The sequence below is a fragment of the Crocuta crocuta genome, unplaced genomic scaffold (assembly GCF_008692635.1).
Source record: "Crocuta crocuta isolate KB4526 unplaced genomic scaffold, BGI_CrCroc_1.0 scaffold282, whole genome shotgun sequence".
NCBI classification, from domain to species: domain Eukaryota; kingdom Metazoa; phylum Chordata; class Mammalia; order Carnivora; family Hyaenidae; genus Crocuta; species Crocuta crocuta.
This window is the reverse complement of record NW_027529174.1, coordinates 7,330,337-7,356,275: the sequence shown is the minus strand read 5'-3', so window position 1 is coordinate 7,356,275 and position 25,939 is coordinate 7,330,337. Positions and strand designations below refer to the sequence as shown.

Below are 25,939 nucleotides of genomic sequence, written 5' to 3'. Positions count from 1 at the left end.
CCCCCGCTCACGCTACCTCTCCCTCTCTCTCGGAAATAAATAAAACATTTAAAAAAAAAGGCTTATAACCATGTTACTTACGTTTTCTAAACCTCAGTTTTTTAGTCATTCTAATGAAGATAATTTCTTCCCAAATGACCATTATAAAGATTGAACGATGTGGTCATGTATGTAAAAGGTCTAGCTTTAGACATGACCCATTAAGGGCACTAAATCAATGGCAGCTAAAAGTATGATCACAAAAGGACATGGATGCTTTTGATACAAGGTGTTTTTTTACTTCCAGAATTTATTCTGGAACACAATTCCTAACTTGCTAGACATACTTTGTATATAACTTCTTTGGAATTTCTTGTGATAATGCATATCACTTGCCTTAGAATTAAAAGTTCCACTATATGGAGTCTAACCAGGTGACACAAACAGTTGCCAGTCAAGTAATACCTTTTAGTAAAAGGTAATCTTCGACAGGGAAGATGTAACCAAGCAGTAGCTTTTTTAAGATAAATATTAAATGGAATTTCTCAAAGAATTCTCAGGAGCATTGGCTATTCCAAGCTCTAGAAAAGTAATCCAGCCAAAATCTCACTTTTGAAATGAAAATTAATAATGAGAAGTGGTTGTTCCAAAAATAACCTAGATAAATGGCCAGTGTTATCTTCACTTCTGGGGTCTTTTGGTTGACAGTATGTGGACTAAACCAAATTATCTCTGAAAATACACCATAAGAAGACTATGCAAAAGAACACTTTCAGTAGAATTTTATTTACCACATTTTAGGGGTATCTGGGTGGTTCTGTCAGTTCAGCATCCAACTCTTGATTTTGTCTCAGGTCATGATCTTGCGATTCATGAGACTGAACCTCGCATTGGCCTCTGATGATGGAGCCTGCTTGGGATTCTCTGTCTCCCTTTTTTTCTGCTCCTCCCCATACTCACTCATGCTCTCTCTCTCCCTTGTCCTCAAAAATAAATAAAACATTAAAAAACCAAAAATCCATATTTTAGTAACATGAACTTCTGGAAACTGGCACCCATCTATATAACAGAAAGATCAAAATGGAGATCCTTCAGGGAGAAAAAGCAGTTCAATCTACTCTTAAAGTCCCAGCCATGTTAGTTCATGGGAATCTAACTGTATACCTTCTTGATGAAATTCTAACATGGTCCTCGGATATTCTGTGGAAATTGGGTATGAGACACTAGGCTTTATAATCTCTTTAACTTTTTGACCAAAGATATAGCTAAAATGGATAAGAATTTCAGTCTACAAACTAAAGTGTGTCAAAATACATTCTTTATTTTCTACAATTTAACTTAATTTCATATGTACAGATCAGTCTAGTAACTTCCATATACTCTTTTAAAAACAGCAATTTCGGGGTGCCTGGATGGCTTACTCGGTTAAGCGTCCGACTTTCGCTTAGGTCATGATCTCGCGGTTCGTGGGTTCGAGCCCCGCGTCGGGCTCTGTGCTGACTGCCAGCTCAGAGCCTGGAGCCTGTTTCAGTCTGTGACTCCCTCTCTCTCTGACCCTCCCCTGCTCACGCTGTCTCTCTCTCTCTCTCTCCTAGAAATAAATTTAAAAAAATAAATAAATAAATACAGCAATTTCTCAGACACTTGAGATGTAAATGCAAGAACACCACGATTGCCTTTTCTTCCTGCTCTTATGCCTGGTATTGACAGTAAGCTCAAAGGACACAGGGGTAAATGGCACCAGGAAAGAAGACAGGATATACTTTAGTCAATTCAGACTTCAATTGTGATGCTTCTGCCTCCAGGATTGATTCTAAACTCTGGAGGTGCTTACAGACATATCACCCTCAGGGTAGGGAGGGGATACTCACCTCTCCTGCTCAGTCTGTCGGGTCTGGGGACTCTGACTGGCCTCACGCGACCTCAGAGAGAACTTGTCCTGTGAGGGGCCCAGCACAGGTGCTCCAGGGGGAACTAGACATCCTGTGGCTGCTCACTCAGCTGCCACTCAACTCTCTAGCACTAGGAATATGCCCAAGACAGAACTGGGTTTTTGATCCCTGTGCATGCTGCATCCTTTCAACGAAGCAGGCCCGAGATCTCTTAGAGGACCACGAGTTCTCTCCCAGTGTGTGTCTGCAACCAGAAACCTTCTAGAATCCTCCCTCACTGTTGTGAATCCACGAGAAACGCAGACAGAGCTGTCTCCAGCACTTTACAACCTAACACTTCCTGTTCTCCCAAATGGTAAAATGAAAAGTCTCTACAATCATACTTGCCTTCAACATAAGGCACAGGTTCTTCTCATATCCTGGACGATGAAGAGGCTCTCTAGAAACCCCCAGAATCCAACTTGAAGAGGCAGAGGCGAGCACAGGGCTTCCCCAGTTCATTCCTGACCCTTTCCTCTGTACTTTTCTTCCCCCTCATCCCTTCCTTTTAGTCTTAAATTGTTGAATGCATTGTGGGAGCTCAGGATGAAGAGAATTCTTCAGAGTTTGCATGTGTAGACATCCAGCTGACTTTCAGGAGCTCTCAGGCTGAAGAACCAAGAATTTGTCATGTGTACTATTCAGGTTCCCCAAGGACCCCTTTCCTTTCTACCCTTCTCCAGTAGTGTCTGACCCCAATTTTATTGTCTAGACCGGTGGTGGGGATGAGGTCCTTGGATTTTAAGTGAAGAAATTCTGTTTGGGATTTAATTATATAACAATTCTGTATCTTCCTTTCTTAAAAGTTCCGTCTGCTTAGAATAAGACATACGTATCATTATGAGCCATTTATCATGTCACCAATACAAATACTTTTAACATGAACACTTTTACCACCCACAGCATTCTATAGCCCGGGTTTTTCAACATCAGCACTACTGACATGTTGAGATGGAGAATTCTGTTAGGAAGACTATCCTGATCATCACAGCACCTTCAGCATGGCCTCTATTCCTTAGAAACTGGTTGCACCCATCCTGAACTGTGACAATGAAAAATGTCTCCAGATATTGCCAAATGTCCCCTAGGCAGGGCGAATGACCCTCATTTGAGAGCTGCTGCTACAGACTCATCCTGGAGCTACATGACATGCCTGTGTATTGCTTCTAAGTATTTTGATGGTAGAACACTTCTAAGAAGCACTCTGTAGCTGTACTTTTGCAAAATGACCTTTTTAATCCTCCCGATGAGTCAGGTAGCACAGATTACTGGCCCCATTTCCACACTTAGAAACTTGGAAGCATTCAGCTTTCCCAATCAGGTCATGGAAGTCTGTACTTTCATTTTCCCCCTCTGAAAAGTGAAAATAGTAATCACCGCTTTTCTTCCCCAGCCTGAGATCAGGCAATAACGACAGAGCAACGCCTTTCCCTAACTACTGTTCCCAAACCTCCACGCCAAGCAGCTTCAAAGATAAATTTACGTTTGCCTGTCCTTCTATTTCGTGGGCTTCAGAAATAAAGCCCTCAACATAAATAAAATGGCAGCAAGCCACATGTTTCATCACTATAACTGCCAAATTACACGGAGTAAAAAATCAATTTCATTCCAGCAAAACCAGTCATAATCAGATTGGTTTCTTTTTTTCTGTCATGCCCAGACACAATGCAATTTTTAAAACACAGATATTAATGTGCCCAACATGCCTACCACAATAACCTCCGTGACACCAATCCAGCACTTGGAAATGAGTGCAGATAAACTATAGATACGAACAACTGTGAACTGTCAGCTCTGCAACATTCTGGTTACATGGATTTCCAAAGCCAAGAAATTATACAAGAACATATAATAGTTTGCAAGCCACAAAAATACATGGCCTCCTAGTTGCCAAGGCTATCCAGCCTGATCCTAGAGGGAAGCCAAAAAAATATGAGGTTTTTGAAGACGGCTGAGAATTGCAAGAGAAATCTATCTCGTTGGAAACAATTTACTTGACTTGGATACAAGAGCTTGCCACTGTACACTTATGATAGGCTGTGTGCAATACATCTGTGAAAACCCAGGGCAGAGATTACATACTTCACATTCACATATGGGGAAATTTAGAATTTGGAAATTAATTTAGAAATTAAATTGAGTGAGTCTCAATAAATATCATCAGAGTGTGAATGAAAAAGGGAGAGGAGACTAAAAAACATACCTAAAGGAAATCAAGAACTAGGCCAATAATTAGTATAAATTGAAAATAAACTCTGACCTGATGAAATGGTAATTTTTAACTTACTGTGTTTTATTGTCACCAGCTGCATAAACATAATAACTGAGAGATATGAAGAATGAGTCCATATCATTTGCTGCACCTAGATATTTGTTAACTCATATGTAGTTAAAATAGTATAGACTATCCTTTTTAAAACGATGGTAAAAAGATTATAACTTAAGCACTAAATATAGCAAAACAGGTAATTTATTATAGTTACTATAGCAATCAATTAGAGTTGCATGTATTTAAATGTAAACAGATATTTCTAGCTGAAAATCTGAATTTGTGACAAGGTATATTAATCAAAATTTTTCTAGTGTCATTTAACATAAATGAATTTTAAAATAAAACCTTGTAAGATTCAGTGATCCAAAGCTAAAATCATCAGGAAAATATCTAAAACTCCTGCAACTAGAAAAATAAAATTTTCAGAGAATAATCCCCATTCTGCCTTTGAATTTGGAAGGTCTTGAGCGCCCTCTAGAGGTTATTTAAATAATATTCACAGATTTGAAGTTCACTTTCCCAAAATATATTTGGGCAATTTCAGAACATAAAAACAATATATTGTAGTATTATTTTTAAAAGCATTACATGTTTACCACATAAAATTTTTGGAATTAAGAAAATCATCCAGAATCCTAACATCTTTAAATAACTACTATTAACAATTTCTGTACGTATTCTTGATTATATATACACGTGCATGTACATTTTTATGATGCGTTTTTCCCCTTAATATCACACCGTAAATATTTTACCATAAGTTGTTTATGTGGAGTTTTCTAACTTTAATATTTAATGGGTTCTCCCAAATTGTGTTTTATTTCTTATTGTCAGAATTTCTCAGTGAAAAGTGACAATCCAAAAAAAAGGAAAGAATTTTTCAGTAACCATTCAGGGGTGGATTCACAAGCAATAAAACTATGGATACACATGAATCTTCAAAATAAAAGTGCCATAAAGATATTCTGAATAGTTTTCCACATTCTGGACATAAAGTGGTCATAAAAATTAAACTAGGTAACTAGGGTTATCATCTCAACTATTAATCTAGGGTTTTAGGCCAGTGCCAGCAATAACATTGACCAAGCTGTAAAGCTAGGGTAATATTGCAGTTAGATTAGCTGGGTAATTGCCTTGGTTCCTGCTTTGCTTGTTCACGGTTTTATCTTCAAAGATAGTTTACACTTCAGCAATAAAGCCACATGTATCATATGGGGACTTATCAAAATCAGACTTCTTTCTCTAGGCTTGATTTCATTTTTTATTCTTTTAAATAAAACAATAATGTACACCTTTAAGGACACCAAATAGCTCAGGCATTCTTTTTGTTCTTTTCTCTTTTCTTTTTTTTTGGGGGGGGGCAGGGTGGGAGGGAAAGAGAGAGAGAGGGAGAGAAAGAATCTCAAGTAGGATCCTCACTGTGCACAGAGCCCAACATGGGGCTCAATCCCACAACTGTGAGATGACCTGAGCTGAAAGCAAGAGTCGGATGCTTAACCCACTGAGTCACCCACGTGACCCTAGATCAGGAATTCTTAAACAATATACACTCTTAAATAGGACTTTTAAACAATCTTAAATGACAATTTTTCATATGTTCAAGTGAATGTGGTCATTCCATGGGTATTAGGACCACGACCAAACAACTGTTTCAAAGCACAGAGAGGTTTTGATCTTCCTTTTTATCCAGAGCAGAAAGTGCTGGCAGAGATGGTGACATCTAATTACAATAACTCTAAGACCTCAAATGAGGTAAGTTGAACAAGCAAGGCCCTCTCCATTTTGTGACAGCAGTATTAAGCAAGCTGTCTCAATTTTGGAACATAGAGTTCTCACAGAACTTAACAAAGAGTACAAGTTTTATTTGGTTGCACTGCTGTGAAATTCATCTTCAAGAAAGATGCATCCAGATCTTGGAAGAACTTAGAAACAAGAATTAATAATCCCACAATTTATTTTCATCTTTTGTCCAAATCATTTTTTTTAAAGAGAGTGTTCAGGGACTTGGGATGTCCATTAAATATATACACAATGTAAGAGGGTTTAAGACTAGAAAAATATTGAGCATAATTATCCCAGAAAAATCTATTTTGTGTTTGTTAATGTAAATGAGAAGGAGATGGATAAGAATTCTTTTCTGAGGCATAAAATATTCTCCCTTGACTGTTAAGACAAAATATAGACAACTGGTGGCTATTTGTTTTGTGAAAATTTTATTGGTAACAAACATATAAGACAAACATTTCGTAATAAGATTTTAGGATTTCCAGATGTGATTATCTTTTACCCCACCACTGATTTTTGGCAACAAAGCCCCACTGCTTCTTATCTGTGACCAATAATTTCCCCTAAAACATATGTGCCTACATAAATTAACTAGCACTTATTAAAGGAAACCTGACATTGTGAAGGGAATGTTATTATCATGAGCCTACAGACTTACATTAGTACTCCAATTGGTTATTGGTGGAAATAGATTGGAATACCCCATTCCATTGTTCCAGAGTGTAAAAAAGGAAAATTGTAAGCCCCTGAAGCTGATAAAACTGATTCAGTCGGAGTGAGAGTCTAGCCCTGGATCCCAAAAAGGGGGAATCAGTAATCTATGGAGGCAGCTTGATTTCTCTCAACACAAGTTCAAACAGACCTCACTTTCTTATTTGATAAGGTTGCAAAATCAGCAAATCAGGAAAATGAGATACATACAGAGATAAAGACTTGAGGCTAAAACAGGCAAATATTAAATGGATAAATGATGGTGCCACCCGTAAAGTGCTGATCAAAGACTTTTGATAGCAACCTAGAGGGATACTGCCAAGAGAATGTTACAGGGCTCTATTTTTGTCTCTGCCACTCCACATCTGTCTCAATCAAGGGATAATGATAAAAGGCACGTTTATCAAATTTGAAGATAACATGAAACTAAGAGGGTGAACAAATAAGGATTAAAAAAAAACAACAACCCCTCAACAGGCTAGAAAAGCAAGTCAAACTGAATTAGATAACATTTAATGGGGACAATATTAAATCCTACATTTGAGTCTGAAGAGGGGGAAAATGTGACTATCAAAATGCTAATTTGAACTTGTGCTGCTGTAATAGAAGACCAGTAAGACTGTCAACTAGAATTTTAAAAGTCTTACTCTGAGGTGCCTGGCGTCTCAGTCAGTTAAGCATCTGACTCTTGATCTCAGCTCAAGTCTTGATCTCAGGGTCATGAGTTCAAGGCCCTGCATTGGGGTGTATATATACATATATATATATATAAATATACATATATATATACATATACATATATATAAATATATACATATTTTATATAATAATTTTATATAAAATTATTATTATGTTTAAGCCACCCACACTGAGAGTATTGTGAGTTATACAAGCATGGCATAAAGCATGTAAGAATCTCATCAGCATGGGGCCAGAAAAATGATAAAGAGGGTCAGAACAGAGTCAGAGTCATAAAGACTCTCAATCTCAGAGACAGCACCTGGATAGCCCAAGGGTATAGCCATTGCAGGCAGTCCAACCTGGCAGGCAACATCATCCAGAGAAATTATGGGGGGCTAATTAATTTAGAATTCAGGATGGGCCAACAATTAGGTCAGGAGATCTGATGATCATAGCAGGATTCCCATCAGTGGGAAATTTAAGAGTAACTGGATATATTCCAAATAAAGAAACCTTGGAAGATCTGAGGCAATACACTAAAGCCCTATCAGTACCTGGGATCCAGCCAAGCCATTTTGCCATCAAACACTATAGGCAAAATGTCTTATGTGCTATGAGTTTCTCAAGGGTCTTAAATTATTGGCTCAAAAATATATAGAGAAAACTATAATCTTGAAACAAATATAGCATTAACAAGTCAGCTAAAATCAACTGCTTCTATAGTGACTTGTAAATTATGTTTAACATGAGATATTAATGCATTTTAATATAGTTACTATAATGTGAGAAGGTGTCTCTAAAAGCAGAAGGGCTTGGGGTCTAAAAGTCTTTAAATGGAGATGATCTAGTGTATACAAGGATTAATAGACTAGGCAGCATTAAGCAATGAGATATGAAGGAGCAAGACTCTTGAAAAGTCCTTCTGGGAATTTACATATTGGACAAACATAAGAGGTACCAAAGCTTGACTGGAGTGGGTAGAAACTAGAAAACATGGGACACTCGGGTGGTTCAGTTGGTTGAGTGTCCCACTTTAGCTAAGATCATGACCTCACAGGTCGTGAGTTTGAGCCCCGAATTCGGCTCTCTGGTGTCAGCGCGGAGCCTGCTTTCGATCTTCTGTCTTTCTCTTTCTGCCCCTCCCCTGCTCATACTCTCTCTTCTCTGTGTCTCTCAAAAATAAACATTTTTTAAAATTAAAAGAAACTAGAAAACATGCCTGGGCTCTAAGATTCCAAACCTGAAGGACATGATATAATTCCAAATCTTCCACCGCTTAGTTCCTAAATTTGTCAGGAGTGGCTCCATGACCAGGACGGAATTAACCTTGGGAGTCATGGAAAGGAGCACTGAGATAACTCAGAGAGGTAGAAGAGACAGCAGTCTCTTCTTATAGCCACCTTTCAGTTTGGGATTCCTGCTTCAAGGAAACTACCAGCAAGGGGGAGTTCAAAGGGGCACACCAACAAACTGGAAAGTACTGAGCAGAGAAAAGTTTCAAAGACAGGATATCCTGGGAAAGATCAGAGCTGGGAGAATGAAAGACTGAAAGGGAGCCTGAGAGGGCCCCCAAAAAATGGGAGGTCCTATCATGTAGAAAATGTACTGGGTTTGTCTTCTTACTGACACAGGAGTACACAAAGATCAGATAGTGAATACTCTCCAAGAAGATGAATTTTTACTTATTATAAGGATGTATTTTCTAATGATTACTTACAAATCTAATTAACAATTGAGTTGATTGAGAAAAATGACAGCCATCCCTAGGGACAGGATGACCACTCAAACAGTATTTTATCAGATAGGAGTCAAACACTAAGTGGATCACTGCATGGATTTGTACTTAATGTTTTTTTTTTTTTTTTAATACTGTGACAATACTTTAAAAATATGTCTTCCATAGTTTGTTTACTGCTTCTTGGGATATCAGAGAGATACAGACGTGAGTGAGAAAGGGATCCAAAGTAGCCTTTAGAATAAATAACAGATTTGGAGCCACGGGAAGGATTACACCCCATTGGCTTCCTTGTCTGCTGCTGAGATGCACAATTACAAATACGTAATAATCTTGAAATAAAGTATCTACACAGCTACAAGAACACAGATACTGATCAACTCCCAATATTTCTGCCCTCATGTGGAAGGGGAAGGAAGAACTGGGGAGTGGCAGACTACTAAGTTCATTTCAACAGATCATTTTATTTTTTTAATTTTTTAAATTGTTTTATTCATTTCTGAGAGAGAGGGAGAAAGAGTGTGAGCAGGGCAGGGTCAGAGAGACAGGGAGACACAGAATCTGAAGCAGGCTCCAGGCTCTGAGCTAGCTGTCAGCACAGAGCCCGACGTGGGGCTCGAACCCACGAACCGTGAGATCATGACCTGAGCTGAAGTTGGAAGCTTAACCGACTGAGCCACCCAGGTGCCCCAATAGATCATTTTCTAACAATAGTTGAAATGCTGATCATGAGTGTGATTTAGGACCTTTCAAATAAAGGCAAGTAGAGACTGATGAAAATAGGAAGGGAACATATTGGCTCTTTTAACTGGACCAGCCACCTTCCAGACACTTGGTTTTCTGACAGCTAAAAGAGAAAGGGAAATCTCTCCTCCAACTTTTGAACAGAAGTCCCAGGTTTCTCTAGGAGTGAACTTGGACCCCCTGTTTATTTGCAAGAAATAATTTGACCAAGGGATTACAATGAGCTGATTGTTTTAGACCTAGACTCTTGCCTAATTATGAGCCAGTCGCCACAGCAAGGAGGGTGACATTTGAACAAGTGGCCTAATCCAATCAAGCTCCACACCAGGAAACTTGAGATGAGACTGTGGCTGCTCCTCAAAGGGAAATATAGTTACCTCTGCCCACTCATGGATTAGAAGCTTAAATATGTACATTATGTAAAACACAATTTACGTACAATTTTAGACCATCCTCTCAGGTCTAGTAAGCCCAGTGGGGAGTAATTCTTATTTTCAGATTAGAAAATGCATCCAAAATAGAGTGTTTCAAATAATAAAGAGAAATACTAACATCCAGATACTTCTACATTCATACTAGCTCCATGCATCTTTATCCATTGACATCAACTTAATTTTATCTGTACTTTCTCCACCCCAGGGGTGGAGAGGAAATTTTGAGAGCTTCTGTGTAGTTATTGTTGCTAGGAAACAATATCCTTGGTATCCAAGTGTTCAGGCTTTGAGGCACTGTGTGAAGTCACTGGTTCATAAAGGAAAGCCTTTGGTAAATAGGTTGTTTAGGTGTGAGTAAATTGATGTTCGCTCTCTGTGGCGAAATGTTCTTGTGTAACCTTTGAATAATAGTGTGTTTCTAGGCCTCTATTCTTTCTTCTGGATCCAGCTGCCATTATTGACCTCATGAGAACTCAAACTTCTACCTGAAATGGAGTGAGCATTCTCTTTCTCCTCCCAAATCATGTGTAATTATCTCAGTGTCTTGAACACGAAGTCTAATGGGTTTTAGTTAAACAAACCATAAGCGAGCTTGGAAATAAAGACCCAGACCACTGACCGTATGAGCAGTTGAATAGTATTAAAGTCTGTATTGGTTGATGGCCATATTCCAGCCCTTTTGTGCATGGCATTGAAGTCTCCCACTACTTCAGAAGTGAGAGACTTCAGAAGTAGGAGGCAATGAGTGGTGTTGGTTTGATTCATCCCATACCTTCTCCTCTCTCAACTCGAAGCTGCAGACCATCTCCAGACTCTCAATTCTAATTATTGCTGACATTTTTCCCATTGGATCTTATGATTTGAAAACCAACTTGAGGTTGTAATTTATCACCTCATGACTCAGTATGCCTAAAATTAACAAGCAGGTTTTTCTATGTCCTTGATGCCTGGACCCACCTGCAAGGCCCCTGTGAGCAGAATCATCTTAATCAAAGAGTAAATCCATCTCAAGAATACTACCATATAAGTTATCTATATCAAGTTACCAGGTTGAAACAATAAATTTAGAACTCAAAACTTCAAACAATATTCACTAATTCATTTATTCAATAAATATGTATTGGATGCTTACTGTAGATAGAATCTGTTCTAAGTATCAGGAATTTTTAAAAAATGAACCAAAGGAGGTCCTTGCTTTCATAAAGTGTATAGAGAGGGAGAGGGGACACAAACAGCAGAGATAAACACAAAGCTACATAAACAGATGCAATATTTACATAAGATGTACTGTGTACATCTCAAGTTTTCTCAAAAAGGTAAATCAATAGAGAGAATTGGTTATAAAAATTGGAGGGGCTGGAAGAGCGAAAGGGAGAAGGAAGATGGGATGCTGAAGGAGCAAAGGACAGAAATAGCTAACACTCCTGTGCTGGAGCCCATGAGTCTGAATCTGCTGAGATCCTATCAGAGATGGTGTTCTAAGTGTTTGTGGAGCTGCCGAAAGAGGTGCTGCCTCTTCCTCAGCTTCAAGGGTTTGGAATCACCCTACTGCCTCCGCAGCAATCACCATCAACTGCAACACTACTGCACTACTAGAGCCAGAATCCAGAACCTTCCCCCCACCCTTCCGTATTCTAAGCTTCAGCCAGTTCTTCTGAGGGGCAGCATCTAACACGAAGCCAAAGAGACAGGGAGCCCAGCCCCAGCAGTACAGTGTGTAGAAAGTGGGACGTGAGGCCAGAAACACCAAATGAATGACTTGCACAAGCCACAACAGAGGTTTGTTTTGTTATTTTTTTTCAAGTAGGCTTCACACTCAGCATGGAGCCCAATGCAAAGCCTGAACTCATGGACCCCAAGATCAACACCCAAACTGAGATCAAGAGTTGGATGCCCAACTGACTAAGCCACCCAGGCATCCCCACACCAGAGGTCCTAATGAAAAGCTCTGGTAATCTCAAATCTGGAGCAAATAGTTCTTCCCCAGAAGAAAAAGAGAATGTGTCAATCCAGTTTCTATTGCAGATAACAGAAGCCCATTTGGCTAGCTGCAGCATGAAGAGATTTAATAGAGGAAAGTGAGGAAAGACTTAAAAGCTTCCAAAATTAAAAGATTGAAGGAGTGGGCCCTTGGCTGGGCCACTGGACATGACTCCCAGAGCCACAGTGCAAACTGGCCCTTGAAGGGAACTGATAGCACTACCACAATCAGAAAGCTGGTCATTAGGGAGCTTCTACTACCATGTCGATTTGAGCTAAAATCAGAATTCTGGTTCCACAGCCATCTATACTCTATGAACTGTATAAACAAAATGACTACCTCAAACACCACCTTGGACATCACTCAATTCCATCTAACCTAGGGAGCTTAAATCATATCCACACCCTTGGTTGCAAAGAAATCTGGGAAATGTAGTTGTCTTTCCTGGAGGATATTAGAATCCATGCTAAAGAAAACCAATACACATGGTATCTGACACAGAAGGAATTCTATGGTGAAATATATAGCATTTTAGATGACATTTGCAAGCTCCCAGAGGACAAGAGCCATGTCAGCTTTATTTACCACTGTAACCTCCAGTGCTTCTCTACCACCTGGCATATAGTTACCACTCAATAAATATCTACCCATTGAATGAATAGAGACACATACACAGGTTAGTGCTTGGTTGTCAGGTTAAGGTGGGTAACACAAACCAGGAGTCCTAATGATAAGAAGCAAAAATTCAAGATTCTACAAACTTTTATTGGACACTGACTATATGCTAGGAGCTTGGTATATATGCTAGACGCTGAGGTACAAAAAGGAAAGAAAACCAGTTCCGGACCTGAAGGGCTCAGAGGCTGGTGGAAGACAAGTTAAGTAAAATTCAACATGGTTTTGTGTTCTGTTCATGGCAAGCATGTAGTTGAGTTGACAAAAGTCAACTGGGGGCAGAAGAGCTGTGACGAGTGCCTTAGGTAACTGCCTACACTTCGTCCTACTNCAAAAATTCAAGATTCTACAAACTTTTATTGGACACTGACTATATGCTAGGAGCTTGGTATATATGCTAGACGCTGAGGTACAAAAAGGAAAGAAAACCAGTTCCGGACCTGAAGGGCTCAGAGGCTGGTGGAAGACAAGTCAAGTAAAATTCAACATGGTTTTGTGTTCTGTTCATGGCAAGCATGTAGTTGAGTTGACAAAGTCAACTGGGGGCAGAAGAGCTGTGACAAGTGCCTTAGGTAACTGCCTACACTTCGTCCTACACTCAGTCATGGCTACCAACCACTTTACCCCTGTCAGCCCACTTTTACCTTTGCATACTGGAATCTTTGAAGATTTTATAGTGTTTGTATATATTTAACTTTGCCCTTTAAATTTCAGTTTTCCTGATAAAATTAAGTTGCTTATTGAGTAACTTCTGTGAAGTAAATCACTGTCTTCCACTGACATCTTCCTAATTTTATGTCATTCCCTCTATATGTTTATTCGCTCTACATGTTATTCCTTCTGGAAGGTGGCCTGGTCCACCCGTCTGGCCCATTTGCTCAGCCTGATAGTAGACCATGAGATCCCGGAAAGCAGTGCCATGTGTGACCCACTGTATATCCATAGTGCCTAGTATAGTGTTTGATACACAGTAGGCACTCAAAATCTGTGTATTAGAATGTTAAGTATAATTTCCATTGATTTGCCTTTGCCAGTTTAGAGGTAGTTGGTATTTGTGCTTCAGCAAAGATCCTGATGGGTGTCTAGGAAGATGAGAGGTTGAATCCAGACTTGTCCACAGCAGCAGAGAAGAGTCAGCAAAGACCTTATATGAGAGCATTTGGGAAGTGGAAGTGAGCTAGCAAGTGCCTCTGATGGGCAGCACGTAGACGCTAATACAGAAGCTGTGTTTGATCAGTCCTGATTTTACTGCCAGTAAAAAACAGGCCACCCAGGGCCACAAAGTAATGATAGAGGCTCAATGAGGTCAAAAGCTGTAGGTGAATCCATCCCCAAACTGGGACAAGGGCAAGGGTTTGTTCTCAGGCTTTGATCTATAAATAGTATGGCTCTCCACAGAGAGTCTCTAGATACCAGGTTTTAGAACTTCCTCCCTAACAAATACTTACAGTTCAAATATTCTATGTTGCCAACTAAAAGCAAAAACACGTGTCATCTAGCGCAGAATAGGACAATGTCTCTTTGTGAATTGTGAGGAGCCGAATAAGAGAAACTACCTGGATGAAAACCACTCCACCCCCATATAAAGGTGAGCAAAGAGTATGAGACAGGCGAGGCTTAAACCTTATACTCCGTTCACGTTCGATAAGAAGAGAGCTTTAAATTTGAGCATATTGTCTTGGCTTCTTTAAAGGATTTTTAAACTAAATTGTATTTATTTGATTCCACCTATTATTTTGAAAAAGCTTACCTCTCACGCCATCTTCCTGAATGGATGTTGCTGAGGCATTTATCATCACGTAAAAAAGGTGCATGGGAGAAATTTTCCCCAGGCCTAGCATCAGCACTTTGTCTTTTTCCAAGCCAACTGGTTTGTTTTCATCTCAGGGGCACTGTGAATTTTTAACCTGATCTGATTTTGTGTTGATGGAAGGCACTTTTATGGCTCTGAAGAGATACAGGTCTGGATGATCCTAGAAGCTCATTTCCTCCTTCCTGGCAGAGAGCAAACTCAGCAGATCTAACTTAACTTGACAAGCAAGAGCTGGTCCCAACTGCTAAGTCCCTAAGGCTATGCCTTTATGACCAAACCACCTCCACCTCTGAGACCTGTCACTGTCACATGGTCACCCAGTCATATACAAATGTCCAGCCAGTCCTTTTAAAAGCATACATTACAAGACAGGACTCCTCTCTACCGGAATCTTGGCTACAGTGCATTCAGTCTACCTCTGATGAGCCTAAGCTGAAGGATCAGGAGAATCTGGGGAAATTTGCACTCCACTATATCTCTGCTGGATACATCTTCCAAACTCAGACCCATTCTGTATCTTCTCCATGTCACACTGGTCATGTGTAATTGAAACCATATTGCTCACATGTAGAAAATATACAGGATTCTACGACATCCTTTTTTTAATTCAGTGTTTTGATTTTTTAAAAGATGCACATGATTCAACCTCAAAAAATAATAAGATAAATATAGCGAAATTTTCCCTCCCATCCCTATCACCCATCTACTTAGTCCCCCCAAAGGGAATAATTATTAATTTGTTATCTGACCCCCCCAAGGTTCTTTCATACATATGCAAGTATATACAATTATATCGTTGCTTTTCCTGTATTTTTCACACACATGTTAGAATGTGATAGCTGAACTTTGTGGGATTTCTTTTTCATTAAAAGTAGTTTTGGAGAGTTTTTCATACTATATGTAAGAATTTCCCAATTCTTTTTTTACAGTTTTATAATAGTACATTAATGTACCATAATTTAGTCAGCCACTCCTCCACTGAGAGACATTTATATTGTTTCAAGTATTTTGTTTCTAGAAAAAGTGCTGAAGTGAATAATCCTATACATACCCTCTTCACAATTATTCAATTCAATCTGTGAGATGAATTTCTAGAATAGGAATTTCTGAGTCACAGGGTATATGCATTTGTATTTTTGATAGATGAAGCCAAATTGCTGCATATGGGTTATACCAAACCACATTTGCACCAGCGTTATATAACAGTGTCTGTTTTTCCACATGCTCAGCAATATAGTGTGTTATTAATTTGTGGATTTTTACCACATTGTCAAGTAACAAAAAAAGGTATTTTGATGTAATCTTAATTTTAATTTGTATCTCCTTTATTATGATTGACAGTGGGCATTTTTACCTTTTTAATGAACTGTTTTTGAAATTCTTTTTTCCATTTTGTCATTAGGTTTTTGGTTCTTTTTCATTGTTGTTTGTAGAAACTCTGTATATTAAGAAATATAGTTCTTATCTGCAATATGCACTCTAATTATTTTTTGTTATTTGCTTTTGAGGTTGTTTATGGAGTTTTGTCATGGCTCTTTTTTTTTTAATGTGGACAAATCTGTCATTTTGTTGTTGTTGTTGTATTACAGTTAGAAAGGCTCCTTAAGGGGGTACCTGGGTGGCTCTGTCGGTTAAGCATACAACTCTTGATCTGAGCTCAGGTCATGATCTCACAGTTCATGAGTTCGAGTCCCACATCAGGCTCTGTGCTGACAGTGCAGAGCCTGCTTGGAATTCTGTATCTCCTCTCTACCCCTTCCCCATCTGCACTTTCTCATTCTCTCAAAATAAATAATTAAACTTTAAAAAAAGGCCTCCTTGATGCCAGAATTCTAAAAGAGTTCTCCCTTATTCTCTTCTAGTACATATACGGTTTTATTTTCTAGATAAAACTATTATTAATTTGAAGTTTATAATAAATAATAATAATTTATTAGTCCAAACTAATTTTTTCCAGTAGATCTCCAGTTTTTTCTACATGATTTATGAAACTGTCTTCTTCCCAATTTTTCCGGGTACCAATTCTATTATATACTAAATTCCTCTGTTCATTTGGCTCTGGTTCTGAATTTTCAAGTGTGGCCCATTGATCTCTCTGTCTCTACCAGCATTAGAATAACACTTATCATTATTAAAGGTTTTTAGTACATTTTACTACCTGATAAAAATAGGTACCCTTCATCTCTCTTATTTTTTAGAGTTTTCTTGGAATTTCTGATTTGTTTATTTTCATTTTGGAATCATTTCATTCAGTTTATAAAACAAAACACCTATTGGTATAGGTATTCACGTTAAATTATAAATGAACCTATGATGTTGAGTCTTTCTACTCAAAAACATGTTTATTTACAGCTTCTTTTGTGCCCTTCAAGGATGTTTTAAATGTTGCATATGTTGTATGTATTTTTCAGTTTATTACTAGATATTTTTGTCTCTATTTTAAAATATTCTTCCATTACATATTATAAATTGTTGTCTTTATACATGAAACTACCCATTTCTATATAGTAATTTTGTAGCCCATTATCATATCTAATCCTATTATTTCTAATTGTCATTAAGTTCACCCTTTAGGGTTTACTGAGTATACAATTGTATAACTTGTAAATTAGTTTAACAAGCAGCTGTACAACTTTATACTTCAATTTTCTTTCCCTTGCCTAATGCATTGGTTAGTATTACCAGAATGCTGTTAAATAAGAGAAGTGGTAGTGGATACTTTTATCTGTTTAATTCTGTGGGAATGTTATAGTGTTTTTACAATAAGCATGATGCTAGCTTTGAGACTGTGATAGATATACCTTGCTATGTAAGGCAGTATCTATCTATTCAAATTTATTGAGTATCGTTGTTATGTTAAAAGATTAAATGGCTATTACCTTTTGTCAAATGCCCCTTTGGCCCCTCTGTAAAAAATCATATTCATTCCTTCTCTTTAAATCTGTTAATATAATAAAATATATCACTAGATTTTTCTAATATTCAACAATTCACAGATTAGAAAACCCACCGGTTATGCCTTATTATTTACTGTACTGCTGGATTTTGTTCACTAATATGTTTTGCTTACTTTATTTAAAAATAATTTGGAAGTATTCGCTCTTTGCCTCTACTTTGGAACTGTTTAAGTAGTAATAGAATTATAAGTTCTTAAATATTTGAGTCTAGTGGGTGTTTGTTTATAGGAAATGAAATCAAGCTCTTTTGATCATCTATCTCTCCTGATTTGGACAAATGCTTTTCTTATGAAAAAAGTATCCATTTCATTCAGATTTGCTAATTTGTTTGCATAGACTTGAACAAAGTAGTCTTATGATTCTTTACAAGCCCTGTTTCCAAGGTGATTTCCCTTATTATGTGTTAGTTATCCATCCTGATTCATTATGTGATTAGACTTCCTGTAGAATCGTTTCCTCAAATAGGTCCCTGGGTGATATGTTTTCTAATCTTTGTAGCTTTGTATATTATCTCTGGAAGAAGCAATATTTGGGCAGGGAATGGGACACTGGGGTCTCAAATTTGCTGTCTTTTTGGCCTATTCTCTAGATATTCTGTGGACATTACTCCCTAAGCTTTTCCCTTCCATATAAGAAGTCCAATATGTTTTCCTTTGAAAATACCTTGAACTTTCTGTCTGGAAAATTCTAAGATTTTTTTTGGAGTTCAAGAATGATATCATAATTACCCAATATAATGAGCCTTTCAATTTGCAAAATATTTTATTTATTAAGCTCAAGAGAACTTGGGTTTTCTTTTTATTTCTTATAGCTCATCTTCTTTCAAGAATGCCTACTGTTTAATATATTAGAACTTCTAGATGAGTCCTTTAAAGTCCTTTATGTTTTCTTCATACTTTCCAAATCTCTGTAATTTTGTTTTCTTTTGAGATATTTTTTCAAGCTGTCTTCTATGACATTAATCTGGCCTCACCAGTGACCATCTTCTCAACTTATCTAAAACATCTTTTATTAAAATCTATGGGTTTTAGTATAAGGAAAATTTCTGTGCTCTAATCAAATATACTTAAGTGTTGAGATATATATAATATCAGTGTTCCTATATTTTTATAAGGATGGAAAATGAAGAGTTCAAACTATCATCTTCCTCCTCCACCAGCTCTTTTCACTAGGGGCCATACACTCTGGATGTTCTGCTTGCCCTTCTCCTCTAGGACTATTGGATTCTCTTATAAGCATTGTTTTTTTCTTACATACACGTTGTGGTTTGGGGCCAGCTGCCAGAGCACTGTTAATGGAAACAATGTTCTAGCTGAAAAGTATCCTGAGCTCCTGGTAAATTGTCATTCTCCTGCTGATACACCAGGAGATAATCTCTGTCTCTCAGGCAGGCTACCTTTTCAACTCTCCCACCTCTCAAAACAATTCCTCCAGCCACCCAAGTGTCAGTGCCCTTTAGCAGCCCCAACGAGCCCCTGAATTCAGCCTTCTTGGCTAATCTCACTGTCCCAATCCCCATTCAAGAACTCCATGCCACTAGTCCCCAAGTTCTCTCTCATCCCAGAGCAGAGAATAAAACCCCATGACACCATGGTCCACTAGATCCAGACAGAGCTGAGACCTCACATTCCCCAGGTCATACTTCAACGCTGGGCTTAGAAATAGATCATAGTTGAACTGAAAATGGAAGGGAGAACATCAGGGTTGAATTTAAGCTATCATATTGCCACTAGCCATTTTCTCATTCTAGAATCCATAAATGGGCTTTACAGGATCCATGGTCCTCAGAAATTACCATCAAATTTTATTTATTTGTGTATTTATGTATTTATTTTATTTTTTATCCATTTATCTATCTACACATATGTATGTATATGTTTCTGTGAAGTTTTTAGAAGTTATTTTTTTTTATTTTTAATGTTTATTTTTGAAAGAGAGAGAGAGAGAGAGAAAAACAGAGACAGAGTGTGAGTGGGAAAGGGGCAGAGAGAGAGGGAGACAAAGAATCCAAAGCAGGCTTCAGGCTCCGAGCTGTCAGCACAGAGCCTGATGTGGGGCTTGAACTCAAGAACCATGAGTTGATGATGTGAGCGGAAGTGGGGTTGAACACTCAACTGACTGAGCCACCCAGGTGCCCCTAGAAGTTATTTCTTAAAGACTTTTACTTTTATAGAGTGGTTTTAGGTTCAGAGAAAAATTGAGAGGAAGACACAGAGTTTTCCAATATGCCACAAGCTTCCACACATTCATAGACTCCTCCATTATCAACAGCCGCCACTAGAATAGTACATTTGTTATAACTGCTGTACATTTGTTACAACCTATGCAGACATATCATAAATCCCCAATATGCCAATAAGTCAATAAGCCAATAAAATGTAGATTACTCTAAGTCCAATAGGTAAAGATGTTCTCACAGCTTTTTGGACACCAGGGGTTATAGCTAAAAGTAAGTATCTTCTGTTCCTATGGCTACACCTTAGTCACTGTACAATGGGTTACTGAATATGGAATATTACCCTTTGAAGAAAAAGCAAGTTCTTAGACCTAGAAGGAAATGGTTTAAAGAGAAATAAAATAAGCTAAATTGAAACTAATCACAGTAAATAATAACCTCTATAGAGTGGCAAAAGTAACAAATATAAAACAGTTGTGAGTTCAACGAGTTTAAGAATAAGAATTCAAAAAAGAGCCTTTTTTGAAGATAAGTGAGAAATGTATAAAGCAATAAAATTAAGACAGATTTATCTATCCTCAAAAAAAAAAAAGAGTAGCTTCAAATTTCCTACATCCTTGCAGGGATATGTTTTCAGTGATCCTTACCACTTGGCACTCTTCTAAAGTTTAAATATGTTCTTTTTTAAAATCTCTTGTAAAATATTACTGACTTTAATCAAAAGTAGGTCAGCTTCATGTCTACTACATTATATGGTTATCTTCAAAACACAAGCCCTAGTAATTCTAATGGGGAAAAAAAGGATTTGATTTTTTTTATTGGAGGTGAATATAAAGAGAAAATGAACTTAGAAATATCTTCTTTATCTCAACCAGGTAGAAAGAGACAACTATAGCCTTCTATATGCCTTAAAGTTTTTTTAAATTTTTAAATATACCCATACACTGTTTTTATAGAAGTTAGTATTTTATATGACCATAACCCAGCTAGACCTCTGGTAAGGGGGAAGCAGAAGAGAAAAGGAGAAGACAATAGACTTCAGGGTAGCCCCTAATAATGCAAATTGCAATCCTCTACACATTCCTCTTAAAGTAACAAAAGCTCTCCCTCATAAATATTAAGCTATAAATGTATTATCAAAATTCATAGGGGCCCCCGGGTGACTAGTTGGCTAAACATCTGACTTCAGCTCAGCTCATGAAATTGTGGTCGGTGGGTTCTAGCCCCACGCTGGGCTCTGTACTAACAGCTGAGAGCCTGGAGCCTGCTTTTGATTCTATGTCTCCCTCTGTCTCTGCCTCTCCCCAACTTGTGCTCTCTCTCTCTCAAAATAAATAAACACTAAATAAAAATTCATAAAGTTCTTCACACTTACACAGGGAGCAATCATAATATATAGAATTATTGATCACTATATTGTATACCTGAAACTAATACAATATTATATGTGAATTGTACTTCACTTTAAAATTTAATTAAAAATTCATATAGTTCTTGATTTTTCACCTATATATTAGATATAATAAAAATATATGAGGGGCACCTTGGTGGCTCAGTCAGTGGAGGATCCGACTTCAACTCAGATCATGATCTCACGGTTGGTGGGTTTAAGCCCCACATCGGGCTCGCTGCTCTCAGCCTATCATCACAGAGCCTGCTTCAGATCTACTGTCTCTCTCTGCCCCTGTTCCACTTGCGGTCTCCCTAAAATAAATAAATATTAAATATATGTATATGAATAGAAGTTTACCTATTATCTAAAATAGATATGTATTTCTTTTTTAAAGGTCTTGATCACATGAGTATGTACAAATTTGATTTTTCATTATACTCCACCATTTTGCCCTTTCCGTTTTCCTTTTAACAAATATGTGCTCAATTATTATTATGTATTGTTGTTAAATGGTGCACAGTAAAAATCTATGTTCAGGTACTAGAATTCAGCTATCCTCTTATCTAACCAAAGAATTCCCATTAATAGACGCAAAGAAAACAAAGAAGGAGCAATGATATCAGACATCACTGAACAATCAGAATTTATGTCCACTAGAGCGGATGCATCCTTCTTCCCAATGCAGGAATAGTGCTCATTATGAGACCTATATGCCATCCTGATTTACAGCATTGTCGTCTTACTACCACTTGCTGGGAATTTTCTCTCCAGTTCCAAGACTCTTCAAAATGAATGTCTAGATCAACTTAACTCTATTTAACTGTGCTGTATGTCTTGGTTTCAGACGGCTATACCACCGATGACATTGAGTTTTACTGGAATGGAGGAGAGGGAGCAGTAACTGGAGTTAATAAAATTGAGCTTCCTCAGTTTTCAATTGTCGACTACAAGATGGTCTCCAAGAAAGTGGAGTTCACAACCGGTGAGGACGTTTCCCCTCAGATGAACTCGGGGCACTATGAAAGAAGGAAGATGACTCCTACCAAATGGAGATCTGATTTTTTTTCTTTTTTCTTTTGTAACTCAGGGGCATATCCACGACTGTCGCTAAGTTTTCGTCTAAAGAGAAATATTGGCTACTTCATTTTGCAAACCTACATGCCTTCCACGTTGATTACAATTCTGTCCTGGGTGTCTTTTTGGATCAACTATGATGCATCTGCAGCCAGAGTTGCATTAGGTAAGGCATTCCCAGCACTGCAAAGAGTTGTCAGGGCTTAGCTTCAACCAACCAAACAATGTTAGAAATTATAAGCAATGGCTTACTCTTAGAGCAAGTCAAAGAATGAGATTACCAGAAAAGTCCTTGAGAGTGAAACATCGAAGGGTAAGCATTTTCAGGATGAATGTTTTACATGCAATATCTTTTTAGCATTTTACCAAAAAAAAATTCTTAAAATATATTTAATACTAACTATATTTGTGCTTCTTAGAGTCTATTTTTAAATTTTCATTACACAAAGTTTTACTAACTTTGTGGTGATTTCCTCTTTGGTCTCTGCTTTTTACAGTGAAGAACATTTACAATGCATTAGTTTCAAATGGATTTGGAGAAAGCTAAACCTTGCGACTGTTAACAAGATGTGTCAATTGTTGAAAAATACTCTCTCTCGAACATTAACTAAAGTTAAGGTATCGATCTGAGTTTCCCTTAAATGGAGCTCATCGCCCTTGAATAAAGCACAGACATTCATCAGCTATATTAATGATCTGTGATCAGCACAGAATAAATATGGCTTCCTTCCTGGAGGAACAAAATTCAAAATTAATCTTGCCATGGTTGAGTAAATTGCTGCAAGCTGAAGGGCTATATTTGAGATTTTAAAGCGTTCCTTGGAAAGTCAGAATATATAAGGTCTGTTTGATGAATCAGAGTATGTATGGGTCTGCCTCATTATTTGATCCTAGAGCCCTTTCAGTTATCACTTTCTGGGGCTTATTCTCACAGATGTGTGCATGTGTGCACACACGTGCGTGTGCACACATGCACACACACACACACTTCTCACTTTTTCAGATTGCTGACATACACATCACTTCTTCTCACTTCTGAGATTGCTGCACTGGGTTAGATGCTCACCATAACCATACACACCCAAACTAATTGTCAACTCTGTAGCTGATTTCTAATGGCTCACTGTCAAGTGCTGGCAGCCCCTTATCAATCTTTGAACATTCCAAAACTAAGGAAAGCCAACAAATAGTTTATCACATCATAGGTATGAATCTGCACATATTACTTGAATGTGAACATGAGTATATGTATACTATGGTTAAGGAAAAAACAGCAGATGACGTCAACATAAGAGAATAACAACTATCAAGGTCATGAATTGTGGTTCCCCTTACACATCTATCCCCAAAGCTAATGGTATTTTGATTAAAGATGTTAGCACATAAAAATGTTGACTTAATCTTTTCTTTGAAATGTAAAATCTGTGATATTTTAAAACTTAAGTTAAAAAAAAAAGCATTTGATAACTAACCCCTCTGGCTTAAAAATTTAAGCCAAGGAGTAGAAATTGAAGTGGAATTAGTAGATTTGTAAATGAACTGTTTATTCTGCCAAGGACATTATCTAGAATTATATTGGGTGAACTTTAAAATTGTATTCGAAGAAATAAGTAAGACCACTCATGATGGCATTTCAGAGCAATGCAGCACTTTTGAATTCATCACTGATCTGAAACATTTTAACTTTTTGTGTGGTAACCCTGACTTCCTATTTTATCTGTTCCCTTAAAGTTGAATAGTCAAGTCAGGGAATGTATCCAGAATAATCTCATGGGCAAATGAGCGCTTAACTATTTTTCCCCCTTTTCATTTCCTACCTTCTATTCTCTTTGCCAGATGTCCTTGGTTATTAACATCCATTTTAACATTTCCTGTCTTTATTTTTAAGGACTGTCATCAAATTTCAAGTTTTATCTTCTCATCTCTGTTTTCATTTTAAGTGCCTTTGTTGAACACTTCCTTCTTTTTTTGCCCCTAACTGGGTGATAGATGGAAAATAACTAATCTCAGAGTTTCTATTAATGCATCTATAAAACAGAAAAAATATCCCTGCCTTATCATATTCAGCAAGCTGTTATGACAGCCATATAAGATAATTCATAACTGTGTTTAAAACTGTAATGCGGGAGCACCTGGGTGGCTCAGTCAGTTAAGCATCCAACTCTTGATTTGGGCTCAGGTCATGATTTCGCTGTTCATGAGATCAAGCTCCATATTGGGGCTGTCAGTGCAGAGCCTGCCCGGGATTCTCTCTCTGTCTCCCTCTCTCTCCCGCCCACCAGTCCCTACCCCAGTCTCTATCTCTCTCTCTCAAAAATAAATAAATAAACTTAAAACAAATAAAACTGTAATATGCTATATAAATGTGTAGTATTAGTATTAAAACACAGATTACCTACGTAAGATTCCAACTTCTTTTTCACTTTTGTTTTTTCCAACTACATTGCATCATTGCCATCATCCACACCAAATATTTATTACACAGCCATGCAAAGATTATATGGGTAAGAAAGCTGTGTTTAGGGGTACCTGGGTGGCTCAGTCGGTTAAGCGTCTGACTTTGGCTCAAGTCATGATCTCACGGTTTGTGGGTTCGAGCCCCACGTTGGGCTCTGTACTGATGGCTAGCTCAGAGTCTGGAGCCTGCTTCAGATTCTGTATCTCTCTCTCTCTGGCCCTTCCCTACTCATGCTGTCTCTCTCTCGCTCTCTCGCGCTCTCTCTCTCTCTCTCAGAAATAAATTTTTTAAAAAAAAATTTTTTTAAAAAGAAAGCTGTATTTAACAAAATAGACAAAACAGAATTTTCCTTTTAAGAGTTTACAGTCTCAACCTTCTTCAACAAATCCAAGTTGAATTTTTCAGGAAATCTTTTCTTGACTCCAGGGAACTAATTCACTCCAGGCTCTAGAGTCAAGAATTAGAGGTAATATTTGAAAAACCAAAGCAACAAAATTGTATCTAAAAAATACGTATATCGCATGTTTGATGAAAATCATGAACCTTCTTCCATATTTCTTCTTTTAGTGTTGTCTCACTATGAATGATACATTATTATTCTAACGTGTAATACTGACCTTGTGGCTTGGATGTATTATAGATTTATGGAATGAAGTAGGTCTCCTCAAAATCCAACTTTCAGTTTGTTAGTGGCTGTTGTGGGCTTAGTATCACAAGGACAGATTTAGTAGGAAAATGAGAGAGATATTGAGGGACAGAAGATGTGGTGTGTAACAGAATGAGGGACATTTGACTAAACAGTAAGCCTATCAGTGGGATTTTGATAAGCAATTCCATTTATTCTTCTTTTTTCTATGTGCATTATTTTAAAACAATGGTTTCCATGTATAGCAACATGGATGGACCTTGAGGGTGTTCTGCTTAGCGAAATAAGTCAGGCAGAGAAGGACAAATATCATATGTTTGCACGTATAGGAGGATTAGGAGGAACTTGACGGAGGAACAAGGGGGAGAAGAAGGGCGGAAATGGTGGGGGAAAGGGAGAGAGGCAAACCATGAGAGACTCTTGAATGCTGACAAAAATGAGGACTGATGGGTGTGGGGGGGAGGGGGTTGGGCATGGAGGAGGACACTTGTGGG

The 25,939-nt window shown here is 37.8% G+C and overlaps 1 protein-coding gene and 1 long non-coding RNA gene across 4 annotated transcripts in view; one reads left to right on the top strand and one right to left on the bottom strand.

Annotated features, from left to right (window-relative positions):
- Positions 1-14,926, bottom strand: part of LOC144226338 (uncharacterized) — a 34,333-nt gene extending 19,407 nt beyond the window's left edge. For both annotated transcript variants that reach the window (XR_013333614.1, XR_013333613.1), the window contains exon 1: positions 14,679-14,926. This is a non-coding gene — a long non-coding RNA (uncharacterized LOC144226338). The remainder of the gene's footprint in view (positions 1-14,678) is intronic.
- The window catches only part of GABRB1 (gamma-aminobutyric acid type A receptor subunit beta1), a 362,417-nt gene that overhangs the window by 314,945 nt on the left and 21,533 nt on the right, over positions 1-25,939 (top strand). For both annotated transcript variants that reach the window (XM_077757707.1, XM_077757706.1), the window contains exons 6-7: positions 22,112-22,249; positions 22,355-22,507. In XM_077757707.1, the coding sequence (XP_077613833.1) occupies positions 22,112-22,249; positions 22,355-22,507 (291 nt within the window). The remainder of the gene's footprint in view (positions 1-22,111; positions 22,250-22,354; positions 22,508-25,939) is intronic.